The 13115-nt window shown below is 45.0% G+C and overlaps 1 protein-coding gene across 7 annotated transcripts in view; it reads left to right on the top strand.

The window, feature by feature from the left end:
- HSPG2 (heparan sulfate proteoglycan 2) overlaps positions 1 to 13115 on the top strand; it is a 126354-nt gene that overhangs the window by 91582 nt on the left and 21657 nt on the right. For 5 of the 7 annotated variants that reach the window (XM_040423715.1, XM_040423690.1, XM_040423706.1 and 2 more), the window contains 18 exons: positions 10 to 162; positions 747 to 892; positions 1592 to 1727; positions 1985 to 2136; positions 2786 to 2915; positions 3678 to 3829; positions 3950 to 4082; positions 4220 to 4371; positions 4580 to 4718; positions 4795 to 4943; positions 5760 to 5889; positions 5976 to 6130; positions 6317 to 6446; positions 7716 to 7870; positions 8741 to 8879; positions 8967 to 9110; positions 9194 to 9328; positions 12873 to 13054. In XM_040423715.1, the coding sequence (XP_040279649.1) occupies positions 10 to 162; positions 747 to 892; positions 1592 to 1727; positions 1985 to 2136; positions 2786 to 2915; positions 3678 to 3829; positions 3950 to 4082; positions 4220 to 4371; positions 4580 to 4718; positions 4795 to 4943; positions 5760 to 5889; positions 5976 to 6130; positions 6317 to 6446; positions 7716 to 7870; positions 8741 to 8879; positions 8967 to 9110; positions 9194 to 9328; positions 12873 to 13054 (2612 nt within the window). The remainder of the gene's footprint in view (positions 1 to 9; positions 163 to 746; positions 893 to 1591; positions 1728 to 1984; positions 2137 to 2785; positions 2916 to 3677; positions 3830 to 3949; positions 4083 to 4219; positions 4372 to 4579; positions 4719 to 4794; positions 4944 to 5759; positions 5890 to 5975; positions 6131 to 6316; positions 6447 to 7715; positions 7871 to 8740; positions 8880 to 8966; positions 9111 to 9193; positions 9329 to 12872; positions 13055 to 13115) is intronic. The other 2 variants (XM_040423725.1, XM_040423680.1) reach the window with 1 other exon arrangement.

Raw genomic sequence — 13115 nt, 5'->3', positions numbered from 1 at the left:
CCACTGTAGGCGGCCAGAATGGAGGCATCTCATCCAGAGCCAGTGTCCACGGAGGTGTCCTGCGCTTCTCATCCGCCCAGATCTCAGATGCCGGGCAATACACTTGCCGCGTGCACAACAGTTTTGGCCAACACATCGCCAGGGCTGATCTACGGGTTTACAGTACGTATAAGAGCTGATCCTGGATTTACACGTCCCGATATTCTGACAGATTATTGGGAACTAGCGTTCCTGCAAAAGCTCAACCTCGACAATCTACCCTGCTAAACGTGCAGCCGATCACCCAAACGCTCGTTCATTAGGTGAAACTGTCGTTAGAGCAGGCACCTAAATGATCTTTTCTGGGCAGAAGATCGTGCAGTCTAAACTGCAATCTGCTGCCAAGAAACAATGCAGCTGTATGAGGATGAGCCATGGCAATAGCCATCCCTTGTTCTCATACTGTGGAGGAGATCGCTGCCTGTAAATGCAGCAGCCTCCTTCACTGAACAAGCAGCCGACTGTCGGGAAGGAACGCTTCCTTCCTGACAATCGGCTTTAGCTCGGCGCCCGTGTAAACCCGCCTTAACTTGGCTTTCTCAGTCCCGCCCAAGGGCTTTATGGACCCGTGAAAACCTCCCATGGTCCTCAGTGTCCACAGACAGCAGATGTATAGTATGGTTTTAGGATTGCCAGGCCTCTAAGAAAAGGGGAGGGGGCTATTACTTAATATTTTATGGGAATTTAAATGACGTCTCCTTTGCTAGCAGGTGGAAATTTGCCAGACGTCCAGGTGAGCCCAGAGCGGACAGAGGTCAGAGAAGGGGACACCGCCCGGCTGTACTGTAGAGCGCTAGGCAGCCCCACTCCAACAATCTCCTGGAGGAAGCAAGATGGTATCCTACCCCCTCAGGTGAGAGGATGAGCCGTGCATGCGGTGCTGCAGATACTTAGAGGTCCTTACCGTCACAGGTCGTGCAGCCTTACGCAATCAGCGGTGTTTCGTGCATGCTCACCACTGCTCCCTATGGTTATTTTCCCTCTCACTTTCTATTCCTCCTGTCTCTCTCTCTCTCTCTCGGCCCGTCCATCTGCTCAGGCCCTCACCTCTCTTGGTTTCCTTCATTTTCGAAGCAGCAGCCTGGAAGCTATCCAGAGGCGGATTCAGGAGCTGCAGGTATCTGCTATAACCCGCAGAAGCCATTGACCTAGATACTACCCTGGCCAATGCCTCAGACCTTCCATACAATGGTAAAATGATGAGCGATGGTTTAATACATCATAGGCTGCCCATGGTGACAGATAATGTAGTGACCAGTGGCTCTAGCAGGAGTTAGAACATGACCATGATGTAAAACTACCCCTCACGTATTGTCTGACACTGCACAGACCTGTTTTCTTCTCCTCTACCTAACATCTCACCCAATCTACCTTTACCTGTCCCCTTCTACCACTACCCTAACTCCATTGGTAAGGTGCTGCACTGCAGAACGTCCTGTCCAAACCATTGCCCATTTCCTCCTGGACGCTGCACAATTCTTATAAATCACCTATACGCAGAGTCTGTGAGGACTACTATGGTGCTCAACTTGGGTTCCTGTGTATTTTCCAGGCTCATACAGAGAGGACAGACATCGCCACCCTCCTGATTCCATCAATAACTGTAGCAGACGCCGGAACGTATTTGTGCGTTGGCACCAACTCTGCAGGCTCCTCTCAGCGTCAGATAGAAGTGATTGTGGTAAAAGGTGAGTCCACCTACAACAGCAACACAAACACCGGATGAATCAAGGGCGTCTGAATCTCAGAGCCTAGAAAATCCAGAGACACAGGTGCATGTACTGCTGGGTTTGGAGGCTTGCATGTTGCCCCCATCTTTCTGATCTATGTGCTCAGCTCTACAGTACATTGCACCTGGGTATTATCATGGTGCTGGCCTGGTTGTAATCCGGGTGTTATCATCTACGACATCTGCAATGTTCTTCTTCCATCCTCTCTCATTCAGCTTCTTCTGCTGCTCCACTTGTGAGGATTGAGCCGTCATCTGATAACGTGCTGGAGGGACAAACCGTGGAACTGAACTGTGTAGTCGCTTCCTATCCGCAGGCTGCAGTCACGTGGCATAGGCCTGGCCACCCCCTGTCACCCAACCACCAGGTAAATCACTCAGGTCACCCCAACAAGGCTCCTTTCACATTTGTGTCCGGCATTGACAGAATGTGATGTGAACACAACTTAACACAAGGTCATTAAAAGGGTTTCCCGGGATTATCATATTGATGACCTATCGTCAGGATAGGTCATCAATATGAGATTGGCGGGGGTCCGACTCCTGGCAAAAAACCCCCCATTAATATGACAATGATGCCACTACTATTAGAGTCCAGGGCTTGCTATATGTAGCTGTATTATTCCTGGTCCAGTTGTTGTCACTATATTCATATACTGGAGTCTGGAAATTAATAATGACCCCAAATGATATAGCTCTACGGTGTATGTCGTGTGTATATAGGACCACACAGTCCATGTAGCAGGGCTGTTACTGCTCCTGACGTTCTTCCTCCTGCTCTGGAAGCTGCGCTGTAATCTGCTTTCTGCTGTTATCTGTCCATGATGGACTGAGGGGTCAGGGCTCAGCTACATGGCTGCATCTGAGGTTCTTGTTTCCCCTTTATATATATTTATTTGCCAAGAAATAGATACCCAACGTGGCGAAGAAGATAAAGCTCCCCCTCACTCAGGTAAGCCCTGTAGACCCATCTCCTGATAATGTAGGTTTACGATGAGGGTCCCTGTTCCTCTCTAGGTCTATGGCTCCCGGTTGCGCATACTACAAGCCTCATCAGCCGACTCTGGGGAATATATCTGCCGTGTCACTAACGGAGGTGGAACACAACAAGCCTCAATCATTATCACAATCAACCGTGTCCCCATCCGTAAGTTGTGCGCAGGACTTGCCAGCCACATCTGGTTATTCATGTCATCCCGCTGTGCTCTAATCTTCATCTTCTTTCGGGACGCTGCATCTTTCTCTGTCCTCTTTACTGAATTAAGTATTTAAATCCCGGACTCGGCAGATCACTTCCTCTATCATGTCTCTCACCCATAATGAGCGTTGCACATAGCAAAAGATTCAAAACACAAGGTGGACAGGATGGGCCGGGCTCCTGAGGCTTCCCACCCTCTTCTTATTCCTTCGTTTAGTCCATTTTCCTCAACGTCGTACATTGCTCCTGATCTCACTTGTCCATATTGTTGCTCTTGAGGCTCTGTTACTTCCTTGAAGATGGAGAATGAAGTCTCTGATTAGACTGGTCTTCAGAGGCGGTCGAGTTTCTTCTGGGGCTGGACCCAAAAACAAACCCGAAGTTCCAGAAATGCTTCGTCATGGGGGAAAATTACACTCTCAGGGTCTTGTTACAGGGAACAAAGGGGCGACATCACACACAAAGACAGCTCATTCCTATAAGTCCTCCATTGAGATAGTGCCCCTCGTTTTATTTATTCCTTACTCTTCTTCATTGTGGCTTTGGTCTTCTATGGTCATTATTCTTCTTACACCTTTAATTCTTGTCCTTGGGTCACTTTTCTGCCCTCTTCATTCTTGGCATCTGTGCCCTCTATTTTCCGCTTCGCCCTTTCCTCTTGGTCTGTGACTTCCATAAGGACAATTGTCGGCAATTTGTCTTCTTTCCCAGCTTCTGAAAACATTCCCGTGCTTAGGATTGAGTCTTCCTCAGGCTCATTGGTTGAGGGGCAGACTTTGGAGCTGGACTGCCAAGTGACTGGTTATCCTGGGGTAGAGGTCACTTGGTACAGGCCGGGAATTCCTCTCTCGCCAAACCACCAGGTAACCGCAGAGCAGATCATTGGTTCCATATGGAATTCCAAGTGCTTATCAAGTCGTACCAGTCAGTGCTATGAACGGAGCCCCCCTCCTCTTCATTCATATCAATATATCTCATTCTAGGTGTCTGGATCACGTCTGAGGATCCTCCAAGCCTCCGCTGCTGACTCTGGAGAGTACATTTGTCGTGTCACCCATGGTGGAGTCACACAGCAGGCATCAACCTTCATCACTGTAACTCGCATTTCTAGTGACTGTGAGTATGAACCTCTGTTATCCTGTCCTGGGTTTAGTGGAGACCCTTTTCAGTATTTTGTTAATCTCCTTTTAGAGTAGACATGTAAATAACTGCAGTTCGATCTGTGTCTTCTCTGCTTCTATTGGTTCTTCCAGCATCAGGCTCGTTCCCGGCTCTGAGGATTGAACCCTCCTCAAACACTGTGGCTGAAGGTCAAACTCTCGAATTGAACTGTGTGGTCTCCGAGTCACAAAATGCTGTGGTCACCTGGACCAGAAAGGGTCAGCCCCTCTCCCCCAATCACCAGGTGAGCAGCTTATGGATCTTTTCCCTCATCAGACCATTGCTAGAGAGCTTCTTACCCCACCAGAGAGAACCATTAGACTGGTCACTATTATCGGCCATTGATGACCGATATTGGGGGAGCTCGGGGTCAATCTTCATTAGTTTAATTGTGGATCATTGTCACGATGAGATGATTATAGTGGAGTCATTAACTGCTGGCTTGTGCTTAGGTGCTGGGCTCTCGCCTGCGCATCCTCCAGGCATCTGTGGCGGACTCCGGCGAGTACATCTGCCGCGTCACCTCCGGAACAGTCACTCGTCAGGCAACCATCACGGTCACTATTAGTCGTGTCATTGGCCCAGTTCACAGTGAGTTGGATAAGTCAATTTCAGTTGAATCATTTTATACTTTTCATTATTATCTGATGTCCCGATGTCTTATTAGCCGGCATCACACCAACCATCCTCGTCGAGTCTCCATCCAGTGCTGTGTCAGAGGGACAGACTGTTGTCCTGAACTGTGTCGTGGAAGGACAGACACATCAGGAAGTGTCATGGTACAGACAGGGGCAGCCACTGTCCGAAAATCACCAGGTATCTGTGGACTATTCTGTCATCATCACTACTACACTGTTCCTATTAAGGGGGTTGTTCCGTCCAGACTATTATTCAGATGATCTATCACAGCGGTGTCTATAGGGGGCAGCATTCATCACCCCCTCTATTAGCCGGAAAATAGAGCCATTACAAATAACAACTTACCCTGGAGTAGCCAGCACATCCTTACATTACATGGACAGTCTATTGGTTGCAATGGTTGGGGGCTATTTCCCGTTCAAAATAAACATCATCTCCCCCATCTCCCATGTTTTGCTCATGACAGACGGTTTCAGAAGGTTCTAGCTGAACCCGACAATCAGTTAATCAATGACCTTTCTATCAATAAGGCGGCATATACACGACCTTTTGATGGCCGTGTCCGTTTTGTGGACCGCAAACTGCGGATCTGCATAACACGAGCAACGGCCGTGTGCATCCCACATCGCGGTGCGGACCCACTGACTTCAATGGGTCCACGATCTGCACAATGCAGCCAAAGATAGGACATGTCCTATCTTTTGCGGAGCGGAGGCACGGACCTGGAAGCACATGAAAACAGATGGAAACCCTTCCGTGGAGGATCTTGGACCTATTGAAGTCAATGGGTCTGCACCACGATGTGGGGTGCACATGGCCAGTGTCCGAGTTTTGCAGATCTGCAGTTTGGAGTCTGCAAGACAGACATGGCCCTTACACAGTCATGTGAATGCGGCCTAAGAGATTTTTGGATGGAAACCCCTTTAATAACGTCCCTGCTGGGCATCCATGGTCCATCAGAGAATAACGAGACTTTCTTCCGCTCTTACGTAGGTTTCAGGCTCTCGGCTGCGCATCCTTAAAGCCTCCCCTCAGGACTCTGGTGAATACATCTGTCAAGTGAGCGGCAGCTCTGGGATCCAGGTGGCCTCTATCAGCGTCTCTATCGAAGGCTCCAGGCACAGTAAGTATATGGAGACGTATATATACAAGATGACGTTATTTTTCTTAAACCATGAGGGGTCAGCATCACCTGATATCCTGTTTCAGATACCGGGGTCTCGGGTGCCATTAGGATTGAACCCTCATCAAAGACTGTAGAAGAAGGACAGATTCTGGAACTGAGCTGCTTGATAGAAGGACTCTCTGACCAGTCAGTGACCTGGCATCGGTCTCATGGACGTCCGCTAAGTTCTAATCACCAGGTACAGGGGGCGCTGGTACTCTATTCACATGTATATTATAAAGTCCACTATGATTATTGAATGGGGGATCACAGCACAAGTCACCGCCATCTACATCTTCTCCTTCACTACATCTTACACACAGGGGCTCAATCTACTGCTGGGTATTGGACACTCTTTACTCTCTAATACTCTGATTTTTGTCAGGTTGCAGGACCTCGAATGCGAATTTTTAAAGCCACTGCGGCTGATTCTGGCGAGTACATCTGCCGTGTGAATACGGCCTCGGGTATCCAGGAAGCCATCATTACTGTTATCGTACAGCGCTCATCACAAGGTATACATCTAATTATATGACCCGTCCGTTCACAATGCTCACAAACAGCCGGACATAAGTTCACTGACACACTGTAACGCAGGTCCTTCTGTGTCCGGCAACCATGGGGTCTTCTGTGTCCTTGCCTGGCATTTCAGAGAGGAATGATCTTGCCATTTCATGACTTCTGAGGTTGCTTTGTAATTAGAGTAGTCGCGTACACGCTCCACAGCCACTCTGCTCAGTTACAAGCGTCTTGAGACTAGGGTTGCCACCTCCCTGGTATTCCACCTGCCAGGCTAGTATTTTGCGTAGATTGACGATACCAGTATTGTTTTTTACCCGCAATAATAATTGGCAGTAATTTCGTCAGACAACTTCAATGGTTCCTCAGGCTGCTTCTAAGTGACTGACTGAGGATGTGGAAGGAGCAGAGCGCAGAAATATAATTTTATATATTTTTTAGTAATTGCAAAAAAAATTCTATGGCACAAAATAAATTAGTAATTATTTTAAAAAATTATGCAATTACAAAAAAATATATATAAAATAATACATAATACATGGGAAACTGCTACTGAGGTTTTTAGCCAGACTATATCTCATACTTATTAGCATTGAGCTCTATAGCTCAGTGGTTAAGGTTTTTGCCTCTAACGTAGATGATGAGGAGTTCGAAACGGGGCAGAAACATTTAAAAATTAGAGGCTAAATAAAACTTAAATACACAGGGGTATCCCAACAGTGAAAAGTTAGATTTTATAAAAATAAAAAAATATATAAAAAAGTTGCAAAGCCTAAAATATGATCAAATAACGGCCTGTGTTAAGCCACACCCCCATTTAACATGTATAAACTTAGCCAGTATTTTTTGTTGGGAAAGGTGGCGACTAGAGATGAGCGAACTTCTGTTTTAAGTTCGGCGTCTAAAGTTCGGCTTCCGGTTAGCGGAGGATCCCGATATGGATTCCGAATTCCGTTGTGGTCCGTGGTAGTGGAATCAATAATGACCATTATTGATTCCGCTACCACGGACCACAACGGAATTCGGAATCCATATCGAGATCCTCCGCTAACCGGAAGCCGAACTTTAGACGCCGAACTTAAAACAGAAGTTCGCTCATCTCTAGTGGCGACCCTACTTGACACCCATCCTTACCTCTGATCGTGGGGCTGGCAAAGTGTTCCTGACCAGGCACACAAGATTTTGGGTCTGCTGCTATATTTTGATGTGTATAATGCATCTTTAAAAAAAACGATCTTCCATCTCTCATTGTCTCTACCCCTAAGTGCCTGCAAGCTTCCCCACACCGATCCTCATTGAGAAGACTCCGGGTCCAGTAGTCGAGGGTCAGACTGTGGATCTGAACTGTGTGGTCGTTGGAAATCCAGATGCCGCAGTTACCTGGTTGCGTCCGGGGTCAAATTTCTATGCACATCACCAGGTAGAAAGACATCTGATTTATGCTACACCCGGCAACCGCTGGAAATATCCTATGTGATACAAAATCACCCTGCTCTCTGGGCTCTATCACAAGAAATCAGCAACAGACGTAGCAGAGCTGATTTTGTCATTTTAACCCTTTTGTGCACTGTGAACTCTCTGAGTATAGATGAGGTAGTAGATGGTACCTGCAGTCCTATGTAACACTATAGATAACACAGTGATAACTCTGAGTACATATAACTTAGTAGATGGTACCTGCAGTCCTATGCAACACCACAGATAACAGTGATAGAGCTGAGTGCAAATAATGCAGTAGATGTCACCTGCAGTCCTATGTAACACCACAGATAACAGTGAGAACTCCCAGATTACAGATAATGTAGTAGATGTCACCTACAGTCCTATGTAACACCACAGATAACACAGTGATAACTCCCACAGTACAGATAATGTAGTAGATTTCACCTGCAGTCCTATGTAACACCACAGATAACACAGTGATAACTCCCGCAGTACAGATATTGTAGTAGATGTCACCTGCAGTCCTATGTAACACCACAGATAACACAATGATAACTATCCGAGTACAGATAATGTAGTATATTTCACTTGCAGTCCCATGTAACACCACAGATGACAGTGATAACTCGATAATGTAGTATATGTTACCTGCAGTCCTATGTAACACCATAGATAACACAGTGATAACTCTGAGTACAGACAATGTAGAAGCTGTTACTTGCAGTCCTATGTAACAGAACAGCAGGTACCACCTATTGATGATGTTAAATTGCCAAACAATTGATAGGGGAAGAGTATTTCAGCTTCTATCCTTGGTTCAGTCTGATCTTATGATTTTGTCTCGTAGATTTCAGGCTCTCGTCTCCGCATTTCCCAGGCAACTAGTGCCGACTCTGGGGAGTACGTCTGCCATTACAGTTCTCCATCTGGAATATTAAAAGCCTCCATCCTCATCAATATCAGCTCCGGAGTCCAGAAAACCTACCGTAAGTCACCATCTTTCTGCTGCCCGGAAGCCACATGGGCCCTTGTTCTATAGAAGTTTCACTTCACTACATGTTTATTATCAATAGGTTCGGAAAGCCCAGTCATCTCCATCAGTCCATCAAGTGCCACCATTCGCCAGGGGGAAAATGCCACTTTTAAATGCTATGTTCACAGAGGAGCTCAGCCAATACGTGTAATGTGGAAAATTGGGCAAAATCAGCCCCTACAAGGTAATCCAGTCACATAGTGAGGTCCTGTGGTTTCTCTGAGTGTTGATATCGGGGTCATCTTCTCATTGTATTTGTCTTTGCAGATAACGTCCACGTCAGCTCCAATGGCTCCATTATTACCATAGTGGGGGCTCATCACAAGAACCAAGGTTCATACCGCTGCATGGCTTCCAATGCCTTTGGGGCAGTGGACAGCGCTGTAAACCTGGTGGTGGAAGGTGAGTGACTCCATGGTGGAGCTAGTGGGTCTAAGGTTGTCATAAAAAATCGCAAGGAAACAATAATCTCGGGAACCAATGATCTCTTTATCTGAAGACTCTTCTCATCAGAATTTTCAAAATAAATGAAATTGATTCCAGCCCTGCAGATCATCCTGACCAATAACTGGTGCATTAAAGGGGTTTTCAGAGAGTTTTATACTAATGACCTATCCTCATTATGTAATCCAAAAAAGAAAAAGAATACTGAGATAAAAGCCGCACATCTAAAAAATATAAAATTTATGCATGCGTGCAGCCGAACCAGCGTGTGCTGCGTTCCAAAAGGCAGAAGCGGCAGGTCACGCTGGATCAGGAAGCGCACGCTGCGTACCATAGACCGGAAGCCGCGTAACGTAATGGAGGCGCTGCATGCACGCATAAAGAACCATGTGGGAGAGAGGACAAAACAAGAGAGGAAACAAACGAAAGAAAAATAGGACATATACAGTACAGACCAAAAGTTTGGACACACCTTCTCATTCAAAGAGTTTTCTTTATTTTCATGACTATGAAGGCATCAAAACTATGAATTAACACATGTGGAATTATATACATAACAAACAAGTGTGAAACAACTGAAAATATGTCATATTCTAGGTTCTTCAAAGTAGCCACCTTTTGCTTTGATTACTGCTTTGCACACTCTTGGCATTCTCTTGATGAGCTTCAAGAGGTAGTCCCCTGAAATGGTTTTCACTTCACAGGTGTGCCCTGTCAGGTTTAATAAGTGGCATTTCTTGCCTTATAAATGGGGTTGGGACCATCAGTTGCGTTGAGGAGAAGTCAGGTGGATACACAGCTGATAGTCCTACTGAATAGACTGTTAGAATTTGTATTATGGCAAGAAAAAAGCAGCTAAGTAAAGAAAAACTAGTGGCCATCATTACTTTAAGAAATAAAGGTCAGTCAGTCAGCCGAAAAATTGGGAAAACTTTGAAAGTAAGGGCTATTTGACCATGAAGGAGAGTGATGGGGTGCTGCGCCAGATGACCTGGCCTCCACAGTCACCGGACCTGAACCCAATCGAGATGGTTTGGGGTGAGCTGGACCGCAGAGTGAAGGCAAAAGGGCCAACAAGTGCTAAGCATCTCTGGGAACTCCTTCAAGACTGTTGGAAGACCATTTCAGGGGACTACCTCTTGAAGCTCATCAAGAGAATGCCAAGAGTGTGCAAAGCAGTAATCAAAGCAAAAGGTGGCTACTTTGAAGAACCTAGAATATGACATATTTTCAGTTGTTTCACACTTGTTTGTTATGTATATAATTCCACATGTGTTAATTCATAGTTTTGATGCCTTCATAGTCATGAAAATAAAGAAAACTCTTTGAATGAGAAGGTGTGTCCAAACTTTTGGTCTGTACTGTATGTTAGCATAAATAGATATCATATAGCAGGGCAAGTGAAGACATGAACCCATATATAAGTGCATAATCAATTGTGCTCGTGAAATATATAAAAAAATATATTAAAAAAAATATATTTTTTTTAAATAAAAAATATATAAAAAAATCAATAAAAAAATATATATATACAAAATAATCAAAAATAATAAATATAAAATTAAGGGAATGCATTCAATTCAACACAAGAAATAAATAAAAAGTATAAATCATGTAACTTATTAAATACTGTATAGATTAGTTAATACGAGTAATATTAAATAATGGACACAATTGATAGTGAATCTAAAGTGAAGGGTTAATATAAGGGATTTTTTTCTTTATATATATATATATATATATATATATATATTAATCATGGTCATTAATATACACTAATTATGGTCACTGTGTTATACATTATATATTAGGTGGATTGTATGCACTCTTCATCTTTAATTTTTCTTTTTATATATATTATTATTATTATTATTTTTTATATTTCACGAGCACAATTGATTATGCACTTATATATGGGTTGACGTCTTCACTTGCCCTGCTATATGATATCTATTTATGCTAACATATATGTCCTATTTTTCTTTAGTTTGTTTCCTCTCTTGTTTTGTCCTCTCGCCCACATGGTTCTTTATGCGTGCAGGCCGCGCCTTCATTACGTTACGTGGCTTCCGGTCTATGGTACGCAGCGTGCGCTTCCTGATCCAGCGTGACCTGCCGCTTCCGCCTTTTGGAACGCTGCACACGCTGGTTCGGCTGCACGCATGCGCAGACTGTATTTCCGCCCGCCGTCTGCCTTGGCGTGTATCTGCCTCTGCGCTGAATCCATATTGAAGACCAGCACCTTCTCTCCTCCCCCCCCCCCCCCCGAGTGTGGGGGGTGGCGATTTCCAATATACCACATGTACGTTCATACCTCAGGTGACGATTAGCATTACCTCATTACTATGTATATATATATATATATATATATATATATATATATATATATATATGAGCTCATATGTGATACAGAAACCGGCACCCCTGAGGAAGCCAGCAGAACCTGTCGATACGCTTTGGGCTTTTCTTTCCCTCACCACCACGCATACTCCCACTATGCTACCTCAATGATAAGTATTTTATTCGTATCATTCATGTTGATGGATTTCATGCACTTTAAATTTAATTTTACTTATTCATGTGGGAGAATGTTCATGGTTTTGTGGTGAGCCGTGGTGGCGTGTGGCACGCATTTGGTCCACATAGCTATGATTTATTGTATACAATGATTTTAGGCCATTTTTGTTGTGTCTGTTGTCCTGAATACATTTTATATTTTTTAGATGTGCGGCTCTTATCTCGGTTTTCTTTTTTGGATCATATTGTATGTTTCATACCGTGTGCCGGCACTCTCATTTTAATCTTGATGTGCCCCTGTTTTTTTGATTACTTCTATCCTCATTATGTGATCGGTGAGGGCCCGACTCCCAGAATCTTTGCCAATCAGCTCTTTGAAGAAGCCGAAGCATACTCGCATCATACTAAGCATGAATAGCAGCTATGCTTGGTATTGCAGCTCAGCCCCATTCACTTGACCAATGACCATGACATCACTGGCCTAGGAAGAGACCACAGTGCTCACTGAAGCACAACAGCTTCTTCGAACAGCTGATCAACGGGGATGCCGGGAGTTCGGACCCCCACCGATCAGATACTGATGACCTATCCTCATGATAGGTCATCAGTATAAAACACTTAGAAAACCCCTTTTAGGCCTCCATACACATTAGATTATCGATGGCCAGACTCATTGACTATCTAACGTGGGCCTCCAGACTCTCCTTTGACAGAAGATATCAGGGAAAAGGAGGATCAGGCCAGCTGAATTTGAACACCCAATCCTTTTATTCTGGCAGTAGATAAGCCATAGGTGTCTAGTAGCCATAGGGTCCGCTTCGCTTGCCATTGGAAACACATTCATGCCCGGCTGGACCAAGCATACAGGGAGCTGGGTGGAATTGCAGCTATTGAAGGTGTATGGGCACCTATAGTGATCACAAGACTAGACTGATCACATAAAGAGGTCCCGCTACATTGACGTGTGTACATGATCGTTTTGTAGGACGTCCCACAGTGTCTGTGATTCCTCAAGGACCAGTTAAGTTCAGTGTGGGAGAAACCATTTACCTGGAGTGTTCAGGAATGGGAGACCCTCGGCCTGTAGTCAGCTGGCGACGCACTGGATCAAGACAGGCTATCCGGCAGCATAACCATGCTCCCCTGGACAGTCACGCAGTGCTACAGGTCAGTGCTATTAGACGTCTCGCAATCAGTACAAGATATTGGTGTTGTCAAATAAGTCAGT

Source organism: Bufo bufo, chromosome 1 (genome assembly GCF_905171765.1).
Source record: "Bufo bufo chromosome 1, aBufBuf1.1, whole genome shotgun sequence".
NCBI lineage: Eukaryota > Metazoa > Chordata > Amphibia > Anura > Bufonidae > Bufo > Bufo bufo.
This window is presented reverse-complemented; position numbering and strand designations above follow the sequence as displayed.